This window comes from Medicago sativa, chromosome 7 (assembly GCF_051527215.1).
Source record: "Medicago sativa cultivar Bolivia chromosome 7, Bolivia_mono, whole genome shotgun sequence".
Taxonomy (NCBI): Eukaryota; Viridiplantae; Streptophyta; class Magnoliopsida; order Fabales; family Fabaceae; genus Medicago; species Medicago sativa.
In genome coordinates, this window is record NC_140755.1 from 101,345,282 (window position 1) to 101,366,526 (window position 21,245).

The 21,245-nt window shown below is 37.6% G+C and overlaps 4 protein-coding genes across 6 annotated transcripts; 3 read left to right on the forward strand and 1 right to left on the reverse strand.

Moving 5' to 3' along the window:
- The first annotated feature begins 374 nt into the window (after positions 1–374).
- On the forward strand, positions 375–5,279 carry LOC146911329 (F-box family protein). 3 transcript variants are annotated; one of them, XM_085723957.1, is made up of 8 exons: positions 375–1,246; positions 2,126–2,251; positions 2,382–2,486; positions 2,592–2,736; positions 2,833–2,988; positions 3,092–3,221; positions 3,324–3,618; positions 4,616–5,279. In XM_085723957.1, the coding sequence occupies exons 1-8, from the start codon at positions 623–625 to the stop codon at positions 4,859–4,861; spliced, it is 1,827 nt and encodes a 608-aa protein (XP_085580083.1). In that variant the 5' UTR covers positions 375–622; the 3' UTR covers positions 4,862–5,279. The 3 variants fall into 3 exon arrangements, with proteins under 3 accessions (XP_085580083.1, XP_085580084.1, XP_085580082.1); XM_085723958.1 differs by having other exon boundaries at positions 2,592–2,988; positions 4,601–5,279; XM_085723956.1 differs by having other exon boundaries at positions 2,592–2,988.
- Positions 5,280–6,271: 992 nt separating this feature from the next.
- Positions 6,272–8,364, forward strand: LOC146911330 (Plant invertase/pectin methylesterase inhibitor superfamily). The gene is made up of 2 exons (XM_085723959.1): positions 6,272–7,273; positions 7,427–8,364. Exons 1-2 carry the CDS (start codon positions 6,310–6,312, stop codon positions 8,095–8,097), a joined length of 1,635 nt encoding a protein of 544 aa, XP_085580085.1. The 5' UTR covers positions 6,272–6,309; the 3' UTR covers positions 8,098–8,364.
- Positions 8,365–8,946: 582 nt separating this feature from the next.
- Positions 8,947–11,760, forward strand: LOC146911331 (putative pectinesterase/pectinesterase inhibitor 21). The gene is made up of 3 exons (XM_085723960.1): positions 8,947–9,085; positions 9,375–10,468; positions 10,835–11,760. Exons 2-3 carry the CDS (start codon positions 9,412–9,414, stop codon positions 11,560–11,562), a joined length of 1,785 nt encoding a protein of 594 aa, XP_085580086.1. The 5' UTR covers positions 8,947–9,085; positions 9,375–9,411; the 3' UTR covers positions 11,563–11,760.
- Positions 11,761–16,790: 5,030 nt separating this feature from the next.
- LOC146911332 (uncharacterized) lies at positions 16,791–20,882 on the reverse strand. Its single transcript, XM_085729512.1, has 4 exons — positions 19,589–20,882; positions 17,713–19,406; positions 17,231–17,299; positions 16,791–17,144 (listed from the first exon to the last, which is right to left on the reverse strand). The coding sequence occupies exons 1-4, from the start codon at positions 20,880–20,882 to the stop codon at positions 16,791–16,793; spliced, it is 3,411 nt and encodes a 1,136-aa protein (XP_085585638.1).
- Positions 20,883–21,245: the final 363 nt, after the last annotated feature.

Below are 21,245 nucleotides of genomic sequence, written 5' to 3' on the forward strand. Positions count from 1 at the left end.
AAATAACCTTTATACATCCTAAAATACAACGTAGTTGAATTATTGAGATTAAAAATAGTCCTCGTGGGATCGATATTTTTACTACTTTGATAGTATTTGGTGCACTTGCCAAACGTCTATCAGGTACAATTGAAAAGAAAAAAGTTATTATTGCATTGAAAACCGAAAATGACATTCATTTTGAAATAATTTTTTTTGGCTAAAGCGACACTCATTTTGAAACAACGGAGGGAGTACTACTTTACTGTTTCAAAAGAGTAGTATATGAACAAGACAAATAACGGGCACAGAAAAAAAGGACATTACCGTACCCGTACATGATGAAAGTGAAAGTGAAACAACAACAAAACTTGCACAAACACAACCACTCTTCTAAATTCTGTTTCATTCATTCATATTTCTAATTTTATATTCATTCTTTATAGTACTCTTCTCTTGACCCAGTTTCACGCTAAAAACAAAAACAATGAAACCAACGAAATCTCGTCGCAATTATCCATCACCATTTTCCAAACAAACAAAACATCTTCTTCTTCTTCATCTTCGTCTTCTCCTCTTCATTCCGACCTAAATCAAACCAAACTCAAAAACCTTAATATTCTGTCTTTTTTGTTTTGTTTAAATGTTGTCTGAATCTGTATTCTGTCACTTGACAGAGGATTTACTTATCAGAGTTTTGGATAAACTCGATTCAGATCGGAAATCTTTTCGATTAGTATGCAAGGAGTTTCTCCGGGTCGAATCAACAACCCGGAAAACCATTCGGATTCTCCGGATTGAATTCTTACTCACTTTGCTTCAAAAGTATCAAAACATTGAATCACTTGATCTTTCCGTTTGTCCATGGATCGAGGATGGAGCAGTATCGACTTTACTGAACCATTGGTCATCGAGTTGGACTCTGGGAATCAAGAGATTGATACTGAGTCGAGTTACCGGGTTAGGGTACGTTGGGTTGGAGATGTTGATTAAGGCTTGTCCGTTGTTGGAAGCGGTTGATATTTCCCATTGTTGGGGTTTTGGTGATAGAGAGGCTGCTGCGTTATCTTGCGGTGGGAAGTTGAAGGAGATTAATATTGATAAGTGTTTAGGAGTAACTGATATTGGGTTGGCCAAGATTGCTGTTGGGTGTAGTAAGTTGGAGAAGTTGAGTTTGAAATGGTGTTTGGAAATTTCTGATCTTGGGATTGATCTTCTTTCTAAGAAGTGCTTCGAGTTGAAGTTTCTTGATGTTTCCTATCTCAAGGTTTGTTACTCATTTGATTTGTAAGAACTATGCACTGTGGTGTGAAGTTATTTTACACATGCGTCAGTGTGTCGCCACATTGTCATATCCATATCCATTTAATGATGTGGCAAGACATTATTGAATTCTGCTTAAACTAACTTTACACAATTTGCAAACATAATTGTCTAAAAAAATGTCATCTTTAGTTTTTGTTTATTTGTTAATAAAACTAATTTAGTAAGATTAGTATTGTCCTTTCTTCATTTATAATTTCTTGTTCATTTGTGTGACATGACGTAATATGACAACTTCTGTGGGATTTGGCTTCTCTAAAGTAAGCCACTAAGTGAGTAGTGTGAACCATTGATGAATTAATGGTATACTAACGATTCCAGTTAGGATACTTGGCCTGTGGTGGGGTTTTGGGCCATTAGTCGTGAAGATTGGTAAACTAAGTGTATGTTTGGTTTCATTGTGTGAATTATCAAAATTTATTTGTTTTTTCTCTATTAATTAAACATGATTTCAGAAAACATACATATTTGGTTATTATTAGACAAAAAATTGCCTTCAAACCCCGGTTTGACTAGAAGTGATGAAAAGTAGTTTTTGCATTTCGGTCAAAAAAACATTTGCCCAAGTACACTGTAATACTATCATTTGAATGACATTCTCTAATTATTTCATGCTTAAAGAGTATTCGTAAAGAAATATATGTGGTAATAATGCTTATGGCGATTTACCGTTCTTATTGCTTGCCAACAGGAGCCTATTTCAATGACAATACGCTTTTCTGTTTTACATTATCACCTTGCTCGGTAATAAACATGCTTGATTAAGTTTGAGTTATTGTTTCTTCAGATAATATTTTAAATTATTGACATCTTACATCATTAGGTTACCAACGAATCTTTACGATCAATAGCTTCTTTGTTAAAGCTTGAAGTTTTCATTATGGTGGGATGCTATTTAGTGGATGATGTGGGGTTGCAGTTTCTTGAAAAAGGATGTCCACTACTCAAGGTACTTTTCTATTCAAATGTTATAAACTGTGACATGACTTCAAAATTAATAAAGTTTGACCAAGGAGGTTTTGTGGAGTTTGAGCATAAACACAAATTTCTTTAGCAGTTGTTCTTTTAATGTATGGCAGGCAATTGATGTATCAAGGTGTAACTGCGTTAGCCCATCTGGCTTATTATCAGTAATTAGTGGACATGAGGGTCTTGAGCAGATCAATGCAGGACACTGTCTCTCAGTGAGTTTTTATCTAAAGTTTTGGTGTATATATTTGATTCTGCACCTTATTTTACTGTTATAAGTATGATATAGACTAATACTGTTCCTCGGGCATTTTCTGAAGGAGCTTTCAGCACCTCTCACTAACGGCTTGAAGAATTTAAAGCACTTGAGCGTAATTAGAATTGACGGTGTTCGAGTTTCGGACTTTATCCTCCAGATCATCGGCTCCAATTGCAAATCTTTAGTCGAACTTGGTTTAAGCAAATGTATCGGGGTGACCAACTTGGGGATTATGCAGGTAGTAGGTTGTTGCAATTTGACGACACTTGATTTGACTTGTTGTCGTTTTGTCACTGATGCAGCCATCTCTACTATAGCAAACTCTTGTCCAAACCTTGCATGTCTGAAGTTAGAGTCTTGTGATATGGTTACTGAGATTGGCCTGTATCAGATTGGATCAAGTTGCTTGATGCTTGAAGAGCTTGACCTTACTGACTGTTCTGGCGTAAATGACATAGGTAAAATATTGATGTTTTATCCGTAAGTATATCAGATACCAGTCTTGTATAAAATTGATGATGGTTCCGATTATTTTATCTCCAACATTCTGTCTTCGTGCAGCACTGAAATATTTATCAAGATGTTCAAAACTTGTAAGATTGAAGCTGGGATTATGCACAAACATATCAGACATAGGATTGGCGCACATTGCTTGTAACTGCCCAAAATTGACCGAACTTGACCTCTATCGGTAATTGAACTTTAGTCAACGTGGTTAAATGTTTATGATTCATTAAAATTGTAGACAAAGTGGTGAACCTGTTTTGTTCATTCTGTTTTTTTTAAATTGCAGCTGTGTACGTATAGGAGATGATGGGCTAGCAGCACTCACAACCGGATGCAACAAGTTGGCCATGCTCAACCTAGCATATTGCAATAGGATTACAGACGCAGGGTTGAAGTGTATCAGCAATCTCGGTGAACTCTCTGATTTTGAGTTGCGTGGGCTTTCAAACATCACGAGCATTGGTATAAAAGCAGTTGCAGTCAGTTGCAAGAGATTGGCTAATTTAGATTTGAAGCATTGCGAAAAACTTGATGATATGGGTTTTCGGGCACTTGCTTTTTATTCACAAAACCTACTGCAGGTCAGTGGTGTCAGCTTTATTCGATTACACCTTCTAAAAGAAAAGTATGTCCAACAATCATCATCCTATAAAAATTGAATATATGCCTCAAGGAACATAATTGACACTACCTTGGATTTGTTACTTTCTAAGGTGTATATTGTTTTATAGTTCAACCTGATTGAAAAATTTATAGTCATGGTCTTCCAAAGGCGAAGAACCCTAGTTTGTGTCTTGTTTGGGTTCACTGCTCTTCTTTCCTCGTCTGTATTTAAATGTACCACTTCTCTATGCATGGGTTTGAATATTTGCACGTTTAATTTGTGTGTTGTATAATTTTCTTGTCCTTTGCTGTCACAAGTTTAACTTATCTTCTGTGCTTGACCTGAAGACAAATAAAAGCACAGTAGTTTCTTTATTCTAGCACATCTATCTTGCTCTTATGCTGCTTCATTTTGAAATAACATGTAAAGCTGGATGTTGAAGATAATGTCTTTTGCATAAAAGATTTTATCCAAAAGAAAAACGAAAGAAAGAACATTTGTTGAAAAAAAAAAATCACATTTGCACAACTATTGACTGGATACCAATATCATATCATTTTGTTCTTTATAAATCGGAGATACATGCAATAAATCATATTCTGTTCTTTATTAATCTGTTCTCTAAATCCGTTTCTCATATTATGATATTACAATTTCCAACTGTTATTCTTGCATTCTCATAGAAGGTGGTGCTTCTTACTTGCTTCATCGAATAATCTTTTAAAACTTTTCAAAATTGATAGTCTACACTCTTGATAAACCAAACTGGAAACAGCTTTTATATTGGCGTCTCATATTGTTATATACTTGAAAAAGTGAGTGTCTATTTATATTTTGTAGGAGCACATATGTTAATTTTCGTTCAAATAGGTTATTCATTTGCATTTATTACATAGAGACATCTTATAATGATGCAATCAATGTTATGTATTAGGAGTTCAAGTTCTAACTCAACGTAGTTATGATGATTGCAGATAAATATGAGCTACTGTAACGTGTCAGATCATGTGTTGTGGCTGCTTATGAGTAACCTGAAGCGCCTCCAGGATGCAAAACTTGTGTATCTTGTTAATGTCACCATACAAGGATTGGAGCTTGCCCTTATATCTTGTTGTGGTCGGATTAAAAAGGTCAAACTGCAACATTCTCTCGAGTTTTCAATATCCTCAGAAATACTCGAAACAATCCATGAACGAGGGTGCAAGGTCAGATGGGATTAGCTACGCTGTTTGTGAATTAGGAAGTGAGAGTGTCACTTAGCTGTCAATCAAGTTAGTTAAGTTAGTTGCATAGTTAGACGGGGTATTATTGTTTTCGAGCTCTATATATAAAACCAACAAGATTAAGTTGAAACTTGACAAAAATGAAGGTTGTTACTGATTATGACTTAACCAACTTAGCTCACTTATATATAGAGTCGAAAACAACAATAAGTGACTCCTACTAACTTAGCATTAAGGCAACTAGCTTAATTGAGAACTATAATTTGACGTATTATACTTGCTTTTCATTGAAGTTATGTTGCTTCATTGGTGATTTAAGATATCTTCCATTCATAATTTTAATGTTTTCCCCCTTGAATTCTATTATATCCTATAAGATGTATACGGATACTAATACGAGACACTGATTTTTTTAGATTTCCCCTTGAATTATCTTTTTATATATTTTTTACTGTATTACCTATCATTGTTTTTCCTTCTCTCCTTTTCACTTTGCATTTTTTTATCGCTTTCTTATAGGATTCTCACATGTCCTATTCAATCAACAATGAAATTATTTAGATTGAGAACCTAAAGAAAATGAAAAACAATGAAATTGGCCGAACAATATTGAGAACCTAAAGACAATAAACCCAGATAAATTATTTAGATATCCACGTGTAAATTTTTTCTTGATTCTCCGATTCTTAGGAGAAGGAAGCTTTGGAAATCCGAAGTTTGACCGAAAAGTAAGTAAAGTCTGGTCAATGATTGTTCCAACCGAAATTCGAATTTGGGTTCTCCCGAAAGATTCATTTGACAAACATATGCTAAATGTAATTGAAGTTGAATTTCACTAGTAAAAAGAACTAATTAAATTATTTGACAAACATATGCTAAATATGCAAAAGCAACTTGGAACCTGATCCAACTCAGTTTATGCTATTACGAAGTAAAGAATACTAGTAGGGCAGGTTTGGGATTCATAGGCCTTAAGTAGTCTATTTTGCTTAATGATCAAGGGAAAAATAAAGGTAAAGGTTCAGTCTGGTCAGGACCATAGGGAAAACACTATGTTTTAAGGTTAATTTAAGAGTTTGACTTATGGTTATGTTTGATAGGAGAAGCAGCAGTCTTATTTATACTTTTGATCAAAATATGATCCAAAGTGAGAAAATGTGTGTACATTACATTGCAATCAAAGTGGGAATCATTGTTGAACCGTGATGAAACCAAGAAGCTCATCAAAGCATGGAATATCATGCCAAGCCTACAACAAAAGAAAGCATTAGAATAACGTGAAGCTTTTGTCTATAAAAAAAGTTTAGAGGAATGTGAATATTTAAACTCAGAAGAAAAGCCTTTAATTGTAAGGAAAAATCCTTACCTGCACGTTTATAAATAACTAAAAGGTTTCTTCAAAAGATCATAAGCTAAATTTTTTGTCTTTCTGTCACAACCAAAAGATGGCCTTGCTTGTGAATTTCCTTTTCATTCTTATCCTTTTACCATCATTTGATCAAGTTCTCTCATTCCCAGATGAAATTCCCTCAGACATCCAAACTCAAGATATGCAAGCTTTGATTGCACAAGCTTGCATGGATATTGAAAACCAAAACTCATGCCTCACAAACATTCATAACGAGCTAACCAGAACAGGCCCTCCAAGTCCAACTTCTGTCATTAATGCTGCACTTAGAACCACAATCAATGAAGCCATAGGTGCCATCAACAACATGACAAAGATCAGTACATTCTCTGTTAATAACCGCGAGCAACTTGCCATAGAAGATTGCAAGGAGCTCCTTGATTTCTCTGTGTCAGAGCTTGCATGGTCGTTAGGGGAGATGAGGAGAATTCGAGCCGGCGACAGAACTGCGCAGTACGAAGGAAACCTCGAAGCATGGCTAAGTGCGGCGCTTAGCAACCAAGACACATGTATTGAAGGGTTTGAAGGCACTGATAGACGTCTTGAGAGTTACATTAGTGGAAGCTTAACACAAGTAACCCAGCTTATCAGTAATGTTCTGTCTTTGTACACTCAGCTTAATCGCTTACCCTTTAGGTCTCCAAGGAACACTACCTTGCATGAAACTAGTACTGATGAAAGTTTGGAGTTTCCTGAATGGATGACAGAGGCTGATCAAGAGCTACTTAAATCTAAGCCGCACGGTAAGATTGCAGATGCAGTTGTTGCGTTGGATGGGAGCGGTCAGTACCGTACAATCAACGAAGCTGTTAATGCAGCTCCTAGTCATAGCAATAGGAGACATGTTATCTATGTGAAGAAGGGACTATACAAGGAGAATATTGATATGAAGAAGAAGATGACCAACATCATGATCGTTGGTGATGGTATTGGTCAAACCATTGTTACAAGCAATCGCAATTTCATGCAAGGATGGACCACTTTTCGAACTGCCACGTTTGGTAAGTAGAGTTCTTATTTAACAGTATATCTCTAGCGTAAGGAATTGAAATCTACGTGCTTTTTGTACTATCACCTACATATTGAAAAGAGTGTGTTAGAGAATGAATTGGTATATAGTGAATTGGTTGATAATTTGAAATGTTAATGTGTAGCTGTATCTGGGAAGGGTTTCATTGCGAGGGACATGACATTCCGGAACACTGCTGGACCGGTAAACCATCAAGCCGTGGCATTGCGTGTCGATTCAGACCAATCTGCATTCTTTAGGTGTAGCATAGAAGGAAACCAAGACACACTTTACGCACACTCACTGAGACAGTTCTACCGTGAATGCGAAATCTATGGAACCATAGACTTCATTTTTGGGAATGGAGCTGCTGTGCTACAAAACTGCAAGATATACACAAGAGTTCCACTTCCATTACAAAAGGTTACAATCACAGCTCAAGGTAGGAAAAGTCCACATCAAAGCACAGGCTTCACAATCCAAGATAGTTATGTTTTGGCCTCACAACCTACATATTTGGGGAGGCCTTGGAAGGAATATTCTAGAACAGTTTACATTAACACATACATGAGTAGTATGGTTCAACCTCGAGGGTGGCTTGAGTGGCTCGGTAACTTTGCATTAGACACTTTGTGGTACGGTGAATACAGGAATTATGGACCCGGTTCGTCGCTCGCTGGTAGAGTCAAATGGCCTGGTTATCATGTCATTAAAGACGCTTCTGCCGCCGGTTATTTTACGGTTCAGCGGTTCCTTAACGGCGGTTCATGGTTGCCTAGAACAGGTGTTAAGTTCACAGCAGGGCTAAGCAATTGATTTTCCAAGCCAATTGATGAATACTATTTGTTATTTATTGATCCTAGTTATTACTATATATAAAAATTGAAGCGAATAAGTTTACTGCTTCAGTTTTTAGATGAATAACTGTACCATTTTCTTTGATTAATGATGGAAGATTTAATAGATTATTGTTTAGTGAGTAGATGTTGAGGAATAAACTTTAATTTGTTTGTGTATTGCGTAGAATGTAATTAATTTGTGGGTGCAGATATAGTGTATGGATCGGGATGATGATTTCTTGTACTCCCTCTTTATTGTACAATTTCTACATTTTTTGCAATACACAGTTCATTAATTACTTTCCTAAACTATTTGAGAATTTTAAAATAAATCTAAGCTAAAATTTATTATTAGACCAACCAAACAAGTGTTCAAGTGGTTAATGAGCTTCACCAAGAGCGAATCGTTTAGAAGAACCCAAGTTCAATTCTTAGGCAGAACAATTCTTGGTCAGAATATCCTTAACCCACGGACCAACTATTTGATACTACATAATTCTTTAATTATGTGTCTCAATTGTTTGGATTATTATGAGATATATCATATATATGTGTGTTCATGAAATAAGCTAAACAAGGCCTTAATAAGCGTCAAACAAGGCCTTAATTAGCTAAACCCAAATAATCAAAAAATTATCAAGAACAAATTGAGAGTATTGCTATACATAGGTTGGCTTTTCCGTGTCCCTTCTTTTTATAGAAAAAAATTATAACCTCCTCTTAGCTAGCTCTCAACTCCAAACCTCAAATTTTTTCAACTGATTTAACCAACTTTGAAATTGTTCATCATTCTTTCATCTAAATATAAATAAATAAATTTACACATATATTTCACAATATAATTGCATAGATAGAAAAACACACTTTGAAGGGCTTTGAAGGGCTTTGAAGGAGGATTATACAGCCTGAACAAGTCCTTCATTTCATCATATTGTTACTCACGCAGCAGTCCCTTTTTTCACCAAGTACGTATCTCCTTAAGGACATTCTTATATACATTCCATCTCCCGGTACAACAAATTGTTTTATGTGTAAAAATAATGCAATGATATGCTGTTCTAATTAATTTTATCCTTCATTGTTATATGTGATTATATCATATATTATTACAATGGGAAAACGTAAATAAAATGGAGATTGTATTAATAATAAGGATGTTTTACAATGAGACTTATAATATAGGGAATAAGAACAATTAAGTTCTATTCTATAAGTGTAATGAATTTGTAACTAATTTTTACGTATCTAATATAGATTGAAGGTGTTGATAGGGAGCTGCTAAATATTAAAAATGTCTGGGGGAGGAGACTCCAAGAGGAATAAGAGACTCGCCATAATTGGTGTCTCTACCTTCTTATTAGTTGCTATGGTTGTCGCCGTCACAGTTAACCTAGGCTTTAACAACAAAAAGGAACCTGGAGAAGATCCAACTTCAAAAGAGTCACGCGTATCTCAATCGGTAAAAGCCGTCAAAACACTTTGCGCACCAACAGATTACAAAAAGGAATGTGAGGACAGTCTCATAGCACATGCTGGCAATATAACTGAACCAAAAGAACTCATCAAGATCGCTTTCAACATAACCATCGCAAAAATCAGCGAAGGACTTAAAAAAACTCATCTCCTTCAAGAGGCTGAAAAAGATGAAAGAACTAAACAAGCACTTGATACGTGTAAACAAGTCATGCAGCTTTCCATTGACGAATTCCAAAGGTCACTAGAAAGGTTCAGTAACTTTGACCTTAATAGCCTCGACAGAGTCCTCACGAGTTTGAAAGTATGGTTAAGCGGTGCCATCACATACCAAGAAACATGTTTGGATGCTTTTGAGAATACTACAACCGATGCTGGTCATAAAATGCAAGAGGTTTTGCAAGCTTCTATGCATATGAGTAGCAATGGTCTTTCCATTATTAACCAACTTTCCAAAACATTCGAAGAGATGAAACAACCTGCTGGTCGTCGTCTTTTGAAGGAAAGTGTTGATGGAGAAGAGGACGTTTTAGGTCATGGTGGTGATTTTGAGCTTCCTGAGTGGGTTGATGACCGTGCTGGTGTTAGGAAACTTCTTAATAAAATGACTGGCAGGAAACTTCAGGCTCATGTTGTTGTTGCTAAGGATGGAAGTGGAAATTTCACCACAATCACTGAGGCTCTTAAGCATGTTCCCAAGAAAAACTTGAAGCCATTTGTTATTTACATCAAGGAGGGTGTTTATAAAGAGTATGTTGAGGTTACTAAAACCATGACTCACGTTGTTTTCATCGGTGATGGTGGTAGAAAGACACGCATTACTGGCAATAAAAACTTCATTGATGGAGTTGGTACCTTCAAAACCGCTACCGTTGGTAGGTATCTTTCATGCTTAAGTTATGTGCATGGATCTTAGAAATACACAACACTTTGCGAGACATATAGAACCATCAGATTGTAAAATAAAGTCTGCAAATCTGTTGGTTCTACACGTCGCTGCATTGTGCAAGTCCCCTATATATTTTTTACACTTAAATCATCTACAACCAGCTGTATGGTGTAGCCAACTGTAGACTTCTAGATTAAGTGAATAAATTTTTTCTATTTTAATTTAACAGTCTACATCCGACCTTAGTGGATCCAATTTAGCAAATCGTTGGGATGGATGATCTTAATTTCATTTTACCATTTTTTCCCCAACTCGTTATATGTACTTATTGTATGTTTGCATTGAATTGCAGCTATAACTGGAGATTTCTTTGTTGGCATTGGTATTGGTTTTGAAAACTCTGCTGGACCAGAAAAGCATCAAGCAGTTGCCTTGAGAGTCCAATCTGACAGATCAATTTTCTACAAATGCAGAATGGATGGTTACCAAGACACACTTTACGCTCATACCATGCGTCAATTCTACCGTGATTGTGTTATCTCAGGTACCATTGACTTCGTCTTTGGTGATTCCATTGCTGTTCTCCAAAACTGCACTTTCGTCGTCCGAAAGCCATTGGAAAACCAACAATGCATTGTGACTGCACAAGGTAGGAAGGAAAAAAACCAACCATCAGGATTAATCATCCAAGGAGGTTCAATTGTGGCAGATCCCAAATACTATCCAGTTAGACTCAAGAACAAAGCTTACTTGGCTCGTCCATGGAAGGATTTCTCAAGAACTATCTTTTTGGATACATATATTGGTGATTTGATCACACCTGAAGGTTATATGCCATGGCAAACACCAGCAGGTATCACAGGAACTGACACTTGTTACTATGCTGAGTACAATAACCGTGGTCCTGGTTCCGATGTTAAACAGCGTGTAAAATGGCAAGGTGTTAAGACTATTACTTCAGAAGGAGCAGCTAGTTTTGTGCCAATTAGGTTCTTCCATGGAGATGATTGGATTAGGGTAACTAGAGTTCCTTATTCTCCAGGAGCGACTAAAACTCCTCCTTCAAGACCAACTCATTGAAATTAAATTGTTTTCAAGAGAGTGAAAATGAGTGTGTACGTGCATGTTGCAAAAGGCGCTAAATATCAATGTTTGTGTTGCAGTGCATGTTCTGTCTATGTTTTGTATTGTATTTACATTTTACTCATTGGTTTTTGAAAGTGTGTGTATGTAAAGTCATTTTTCAGACAATTCACAAGCTGCAGGTGATTTTGCTTATACGATCTTGCAGATTGTTGTATAGATTATCAATTACGTCACTAAGGTTTCTTCTTTAGTGATTTTCTTTTTCAACGACTAGTTCTTTGGCCTTGTATATTTTTTTTCTTCCATATACTGTAATATACACATCTATTTATTATGTAATTAGACCTTGTTGGACGATATGTACTTGAATGCTAAGCAACAAAAGACACAATACTTTTGTGGTTTTGAGCTAAGACAAGATACTTCATATAGTAATTTTGCTCACTCTAGTCTATACGTGTGTTTTATCTGGCTATATCTATATGCACCTCAAACTAATTTTTTTACCGACAATTACTTAACGGCCTGTTTAGCGGCAATATAAATGCTGGCAAAGACACATTTAATTGCTGCTAAAAACTAAAACATTTTCGCGCCAATTGTAGTGGGCACTAAAAATGGATATTTCTTTACAAGAAAGGCCTAGCTAGTTTGTAGTTAATCTATAGTGAAAAATTATTTAAATTTATCTTTTCTAGCAACGTAAGGTTAAAGTAATTTTGTACAAATTTAAAGCCAATTTCCAACAATTTAATATAGCTAGGCTTGAGATACTGCTATAAAGCCGAAGTTAATCTAAACTGCATGTAGTATTACCAGCTGCTATTGATTTCAGCATCTTTCAACTCATTCTCAACTTGATTTGTTGCATTAATATTTCATGTTCTTCGCTAATCGGAAACCTTAGAACATCAAGATTATAATAGTACAGCATTCTAAAACACCGGGTCAGAATGTGCATAAACTTTCAAGACAAGTTTAAGGGAAGTTTTCTATTTGATCTCTAGACTAATCCTACAAATAGTATGCACAAGGTCTTTCTTTGGTCCAAAATACTACCATGAAAAGCCACACACAATATCATACAAGAACTACAAAATATTTAAGATTTCTCTGTTAGTAAAAATCATATATGTACGTGTATAATTGGGTTGATTTGAATGTCGTTAAACTACAAGATACGATAGGGAAAGCCAGAAAACTCTAAAAGAAAATGACTAACAAACTTAGTTTTACATTATATTAAAAGATGAAGCTTGAGTAAACAAGAAAAGAATAAATTATGTGCGGGTATATACAAGTAATGAAATATCTCACCAGTCCTAACTTGAAGGACTCCTAATGGTTTTTATTTTAGAAGCTGAAGACGAGAAGCTTCTTCAAGTTGAAACAAAGTTGCCCAATCATGCGACATATGAGTTGACAATGGCAAGCACAAGAGTTGAAATAAAGTTGATTGCTTGGCTTGGTGCATAGATTAGTTTTTGTAGCAAGTTACAGATTGTTTCTTCTTTTCTTTACTAACAACTTGTTTTTTAGGACAATATGCATTGTGCTCCTAACATGTATACAATCTATATAAAGATACATATTCATTGTGCTCCTAATATGTTGTAGCTGCTATTGATCACATTATCCAGGATTGTCAAGAGCTTATGGTAGAGTTGGCTAGATCTCAAGTAGTTTATGTTAATCGTAGTTTAAATTCTATTGCTCATAGTCTAGTTAAATTGTCAAAAAATGTTGGATATAGCACTTGGTTGGGGCATGTCCCAAGTCAGGCAAATATTCACTCTTCTGTAACTTCTATTTTCATCTAATGAAAACACCTTTGCCGTCAAAAAAAAAAAAAAAAAGCAAGCCATGAACCTTCAACCACAGCTTTACAAATCAAGAGATTAAATTTGTATGAATCTTCAGAAAATCTCTAGACATCAATATCTATTATCTATTATCTATTATATTATTAATGGAATGTCCAAGCTGCAGGTTTGCCCTAAATTTTGTACTGCCAGCCCTGGGCGCGAAAACCCTATGTGGTTCAATTTGGGACGTAAATTACCGTTTTACCCTTCTGGTGGCACTGTCAAGATTTTTTTTTTTTTTTTGCCCTACTTTATTTCCAAAAATACAAAAATACCATACTTTTTCGAAAAATTGCAAAACTGCCCTACTTTTCAGTACCACTCCATCTCCAGTTGCGAGGTACCCAAAATTTTTTTGGACTTACTATACCTCGCAACTCCAAGTTGCATGGTATTTTATTTTTTGTTTTTTTTTAAATAACACGCAAGTTGGACTTGCGTTCCATTTTATGGGTTTTTTTTTTTTATTTTTAAATACCTCTCAACTCCAAGTTGAGTGGTATAATAAAGACAAAAAATTTTATAAAACTTGGGACACGTAAATATGCATGCAATATTAATAATAATAAATTAAAATTAACTTAATTTTAATAAACTAATAAAAATTATATAACAAATAAAATTACCATACAAGAAAGTCAACAGTTATTATAAATGCCCTCCTGTCCCACACCCTCGTCTTCGACGATTTCTTCCGCAATTTACTTGAGAGTCATGTTGGTCTTCGTCATTGTTATCTGTAGTTGGTTGTATTTGACTACCATAACCCAACGACAACGACACATCGTGTTCCCGTATTGGCCATCCCATATCCAGAAATTGTTCATTGGAGTTGATCGAAGCCGGAGAGAAGTGAGATAGTAGGTTTGTTGCTGTTGGTGGGTAGTTGTAGTTTTGGTTGGTGTACATTGGGTATTGTGGATTGTTGTAGGGGGGTAATTGGTGTTGGACGGTCCAGCTTGGTTTGGGTCATTATAGGAGAAGTAGTTGGTGTTCGATGTGCTAGCTTGGTTTGGGTCATTGTAACCATAGTTTGGCATGGAATTTTGTTGGTAAGTTGACTGATAATGGGGCTCATATGCATTTCTCGGGGAGGTATATGGTGGTGGTTGGATGATATTTTGTTGGGGGGTGTCGAGAAATTCATACATTATAGAACCTTGAGTGTTTTGTGTTGTATGTGGTTGGGATTGATGATCTTGTAGTTGAGAAAAAATGTCTTGATCCCAAAAATCATCATGAATTGGTGTTTGGTTGTTGTGAATTTCAGGTTGACGTTCCGGCTCTTGTTCTATGTTTGGATCTGGATCTGAATTTGATGGTTTTGTGACAACCGAAATAGTTAGACGTGGGTTGCATGTGGTTGTCAACCACTCAATATACGCATGAGTTGGGGTGAGTGATCTTGGCCGCATGCGAGGTAAAGTATAACGTCGTCGGTTGTCCCAATGTTCGCACTCTTCTGGAAAGCGAAAACCATTTGATTCATACCACGTCTTGAACCGTTTGTCCAACTTATGGAATTGTCGCATGTCTCGTGGGGGCCCTGGTATTTCTTGTGGCAAACCAAATTGAAGCATGACCCTATCAGTTGGATGCCATTCAACTTTGTCAAAACATATAAGGTAAGTTGTAGCAGTCCAATCCCAATAGTCTTCAGGCAAATTGTGCGGAACTTTCTTGTATGGTCTCCATTTAAACTGACAGAAGAGAGAAGTTTTAGTGTAAGGTTAACACACGCACACACACACACACACACACACACACACACACACACACACACACATATATATATATATATATATATATATATATAAACTCAAAATTCTCCCTAAAAAAAAAACTATTAATTCAAAAATGAATGATATATTACGTCATGTTCTAGTATCTCATCAAACTTTTTTTTGTAAGATATAGTGTCATGGCTTGGATTCTCGTAGTATCTTGAACCTACACCTGTCCATCTATCAAATGATATAAACAAATTAGTAACTAATTTATCAAATAATAATATTAATAAGAAGCAAGAATATGTGAGGGAATTAATAAAAAAAATGAAGTGATCACGCTTACTTTAATCCTAGCAGCCACTGGAGTGGGTTACCATTTCTTGGAGCGATATGACTCAACCGACAATATCCCCAATCTTGTAACAGGAAATGACATCCAGCTATTACTTTTACATTTGGGTGTGACGCCTCACACAAGCCACGATAAAGATAAGACAAAACTGCTGATCCCCAACTATATTTTCTTGTTTCATTAAAATCTATTAACAAATACAACCAAGAGTTGTGCATAAATAATCCACTTTTATTAGGAAACAAGAACCCTCCAATGAGGTATAGTAGGTACCTCCTAGTGTGTTGTATTTTTACCTCCGGAGGAGATTGTTCATTGAAGTCATCATCAACCAGATTATCCTTCAACCTCGCCAACGAGAGAGTAAAACCATCAGTTTTGTGTGCTGGAGGAGTTATTCCCATCAGTTGAGCACAATTATCCCAAGAAAGATATGGAGGACCCGTAACTGCATGCCCTCCAACAGGTAAGCCAAGTAACATATATACATCTTCTAAAGTGATTGTACATTCACCCGTTCGAAAATGAAAAGTATGTGTCTCGGATCGCCACCTTTCTACAAGAGCGGTTACGATATGCCTGTCAATTTTGTGACGCCCTACTTGCCCTATTTGAGTAACCTCAAAAAATCCAGCTTGACGTAGATAATCCACATGATGATGGTCGACGATGGGGCCACATGACAAGTAACTTGGTAGAGTCACAAAACAACGTGTATAAGGGTATTCGAGGACTCCCGATCACAGCTATTGTGAAAGCATCATATTACAGGTTGGCGGCCTTGTTTGCTAAAAGAGGACATGAGGCAGCGGCAAGGGTAAATTCTGGTGAGCCATTCTCAGAAAACATCATGAAATATCTCAGGGATGAGGCTCATAAATCCAACAGTCATCATGTCACTCAGTTTGACCGGGATCGGTATACCTTCTCCGTCCGTGAAACCATCGACCATAAAGAAGGATTACCAAAGGGAGAATACAAGGTGGACCTGCAAAATAAATGATGTGACTGTGGACGATTCAGAGCGTTACACCTACCATGCTCACATGTCATTGCCGCATGTTCTAGCTTTTCTCACGACTACAAGACTTTTGTCGATCCAAAATTCACGAAAGACCTGTCTAACTACCGGCTCATTCCAGCTTTTATCATGTAGATTCATCAAACTATTAATAGTGAAATTATGAACAAAGTGAGCACCTGGAATATCACTGCTAATGCACTCCCCATTCGTCAACCAAGGTTCATTAAGAATGGGAATGGTAGCACCTGAACCTATGCTCCAACGTGCTCCCCGCGTACTATAAATCTAGCGCGCATGATGCTACGCCAAGCATAGCTCGGATTATGTCCAACAGTAGCCGTGAGATAGGAGCCAGACGGGAAATAACGAGCTTTAAAAATGCGAGCAAGAAGAGAATCTGGTTCCGTAATAAATTTCCAACCTTGTTTCCCCAACATAGCTAAATTAAAAGCAGAGAGATCTTTGAAACCCATACCTCCATGAATTTTTGGTACCGACAGCTTCTCCCAATTCATCCAATGAATCCCTCTGTGCGTCGTTTTACCATTGCCCCACCAAAAAGAATTCATCATCTTTTCAATGGAGTCGATCAAAGTGCTAGGTAGCTGAAAAATACTCATCACATAAGTGGGAATAGATTGCAAAACAGACTTTATCATTACCTCACGACCCGCTTTCGAGAGACACTTACCACTCCAGGAATTGATTTTCTGCCAAACTCGATCCTTAATATATGCAAAGGTGGCTTTTCGGTCACGACCTATCATAGAAGGTAGGCCCAGATATTTACCTGTACCCAGAACAACCTGAACTCCAAGAATGTCAGTGATAGTGATTTTAAGCTCGTTAGGGACATTACGACTACAATAGATCTCTGATTTTGGCAAACGGATCGCTTGACCCGAGGCGACCTCATAAGTGGATAGTATATTTTAGTATATTTTTCATAATGTGTGCATGCGCCTCAATAGCTTTAAAAAATAGAAAACAGTCATCAACGAACAAAAGATGAGAAACAGAAGGTGCTTGACGACAAACCTTTGTTCCCGTAAGGACACCTCTCCTCTCAGCATCTCGGATGAGCGCTGATAAGCCTTATGCGCAAATAATAAACAAATAGGGGGAAAGAGGATCCCCTTGACGAAGACCACGCCCTGGAATAATAGGGCCAACCTGTTCACCGTTAACAAGCACAGAATAATCGACTGACTCTACACACATACGCATCCATTGAATCCAACGCTGATGAAAACCCATTTTAATTAAGACAGCCATCAAGTAATTCCAATCCATTCGATCATAGGCTTTGCTAATATCAAGTTTGAGAGCAACATACCTATCTTCCCCGCGTGTCTTGGCTTTCATCAAGTGTAGAACTTCAATGGCTACCATAACATTATCTAGAATGGAGCGACCAGGAACAAACGCAGACTGGTTATCAGAAATGCATTGAGACAATACGTTCTTCAACCTGTTTACTAAAACCTTAGATATAATTTTATATAGCACGTTACATAGTGCTATTGGTCGCCAATCTTTCATGCTAACCTGCATAGAACCTTTAGGAATAAGTGCAATGTTAGTAATATTTAAATCAGGTGGAAACTGTCCTGTATCTAACCAGCCACAACATTCCTTGAAAATATCATCACCACATAGAGTCCAAAAGTGTTGGTAGAAACCCGGACTATATCCATCGGGGCCGGAGCATTTGTCCGGATGCATAGAAAAAATAGCAGTTCGAAACTCGGCCTTTGTAAATGGTGTCGTGAGTGTATCATTATCAATAGCAGAAATGGAGGTATTAATAACATCAATTACAGAAGAGAATTCACTGTTTTGTTGTTGGAAAATATTCACAAAATAATTCCGCGCTACTTCTTGCATACCTTGTTCACTAGTGACGTTATTACCTACATCATCTTCAAGAGAGATTATGCGGTTTACCTTTTTCCGAGATGTGGCGGATGCATGAAAAAATTTTGTGTTACGATCACCATCCTTGTACCAATGAGTCTTCGCACGTTGTCTCCAATATACGTCATCTTGGGATAATAAACGCTGCATACGTTTTCTTAACTCAAGCATACGGACCTGACCCTCACCAATAGCTCCTAGCCGTGTTTCTTGTAATTGTCTGCGACAATCTTCAATATCTTTTTTTAATTTGTGACAATGAGTTTTTTTCCATTCGCACATGTCCTCCACACATGAAGATAATTTTGGAAGAAGAGTACTAGTAGAGTAAACCTGCCAAGAGTTAGTAACAAGTTCCTTAAACCCCGGTTCTAATTGCCACGCATTTTCATAACGAAAATGTCGTTTAGGAACCTGTAACCGAGGTGAAGGTGAAACATTTACAAGAATAGGGTAGTGATCGGAGGAAGGTGCCACAAAGGTCTCAACAGTAGCATTCGGGAAAATATTAAACCATAAATCATTAGCAAAGGCACGGTCTAACCTTTCTTCCACCGCACGCGGAGTACCAAGACTTTTAAACCAAGTGTACGGATAGCCTTCAATCGGGACATCGGATAAACCTGAATCAATAACCGCTTGACGGAAGCCATTTATAAGCCAATGGGGTCTGAAGTTACGTCCCCTTTTCTCACTGGCGTCTAAAATGTCATCAAAGTCTCCGAAAATGCACCATGGACCTGAAAATTGAGAAGAAAGTTGTCGAAGAAAATTCCAAGCGGCTGTTCTACGACCTCCGTTAGAATAGCCATAATAGCCGGTGACTCGCCAATTACCAAGAGTGTTGTTAACAATTTCAACAGTGATATGATTATTAGAAAAATTTACAAGCTGACATTGCAAAGAATTTTTCCAAAATAAAGCTAAACCCCCGGATCTACCGGTGCGGTCTACATGAAAACAAGAATCGTAACCAAGCAAAAAACGAAGTTCTTCAATTTTATTTCGGTGAGCTAGAGTCTCACTTAGGAATAAAAGATCCGGATTGAAGTGTCGGACTAGGTACTTAAGGTCGGGAATTGCACTCGGGCTACCTACACCCCGACAATTCCATGCTACTAGACTCATTTACCTAGGCAGGCCTGATCATCAGGGCCTGCCATAACAACTTGTTCATCATCTATAGGACCAGCAGTTACATACATATCATCATCCCCCCCATGACTAACATTTGATCCTACTACATCATTTCCCACAACCCCATCAGCAGCAAATGGTACTTCATTCTGACGGTTCAGCATACGTTTCCTTTTCTTCAAATCCGAGCCACTTTCCTCTTGTACCTCAGCAGCAGATTCACTGGAGAATGGGACAGCAGGTAAACCGAGCACCAAAGGACAGTCTGGAAGCAGACTAGAAGCTGTTGTACCTGTGGAGGAAGAGGCCAGCAGATGCACTTTGCAAACAAAATTCACACCATTACCTTTTTTAGCCAAAACCGCATTTTGGGCAGCGAGCACATCTTGTTTCATAGCAGTGAGTTGAGACTGAAAAGCAAGCATACGGTCATTAAAATTTGCATTATTTCCGGTGCCTTCAGCAGTAGTGGTACGGCCAGTAGGAGCAGCAGCTGTGTGAGGAGTTTGTTGCGACATGGTGGCAGGAATAGGGTCCTGTAACCAACGGTTGGTAGCAGCGGTGCCAATTCTTTGTGAGATAGGCTTTAGGTGCGGTCCCCAGTTACAGACTCCATCATCAGATTCAAGCTCAAACAAGTCCGGGCACACCTTGTCAGTATGTCCCAACAATCCACACCTGTGACAAAAAACACCGAGTTTTTCATACTTAAAAGTAACATTAACAAAATCTCCATTAGTAGCACGAACGCGCCATGCTTGTTTCAATGGAACAGTGACATCGATAGCAACTTTGAGTCTCATATAAGAGCTATGAATAGTGTTACGACCATCATAGGCTTTGAGAGTACCTAGAAAACTCCCTATACCTTGACCTACCTTAGGTTGAATGAAACCAAATGGTAAACCGTGAACCTGAATCCAGAACTCGATATGATTCAACGGGACAAAACTCGGGACAACACCTGGGGAGATACGATCCATAACAATATGAAAATTATCATAAAGCCATGGACCTTCGTCAAGAACACGGGCAGCATCGACCTTATGGTGAAATTGGAACAAGTAGCGATCAGCCACAGATTTGGTGATCGTGACCTTTTTGCCTGGCTTCCATGCACGAGACATACGCTCGCTGAAATAGGCAAATTGGATCTCGCGATCAGCCAGGACTCGACCTATGAGACAGTGTTCAAGGACAGCAGCGGTTTCGGGTTCAGACTCTAGGTTGAGGACGAGACCTTCCTCAGACAAGGTGAGACCGTCAAGGTTCAGGTTGGTGGGATCCATTGAATCGGTTGACAGAGAGATGACAAACGTGGGAATGATTGAGGAAACAAGGAAACAGAGAAGACACAAGTTGAATCGCACAAACTGGAAACAGACAGACTAGAGTTTGTGATGCATACAGACGTCTGTGAAGCAGAAGTTTATAACCAGACTTCGAAACATCTAGATCACGGATCAGATGTGGAGCAGCTTCTCACTAGAAAGATCCGGCCCAGGTGCGGCACAGCCCAAAGGAGGGTGGCGCTAGGAAACCCTAGGAGGTGGAAACCCTAGGAGACCGAGAAAAGAGATTTTTTTTATCTTAACCACTATACTTGTATAAAATACTCCCTCCGGTCCTATATATAAGAAAAGATTCTTTTT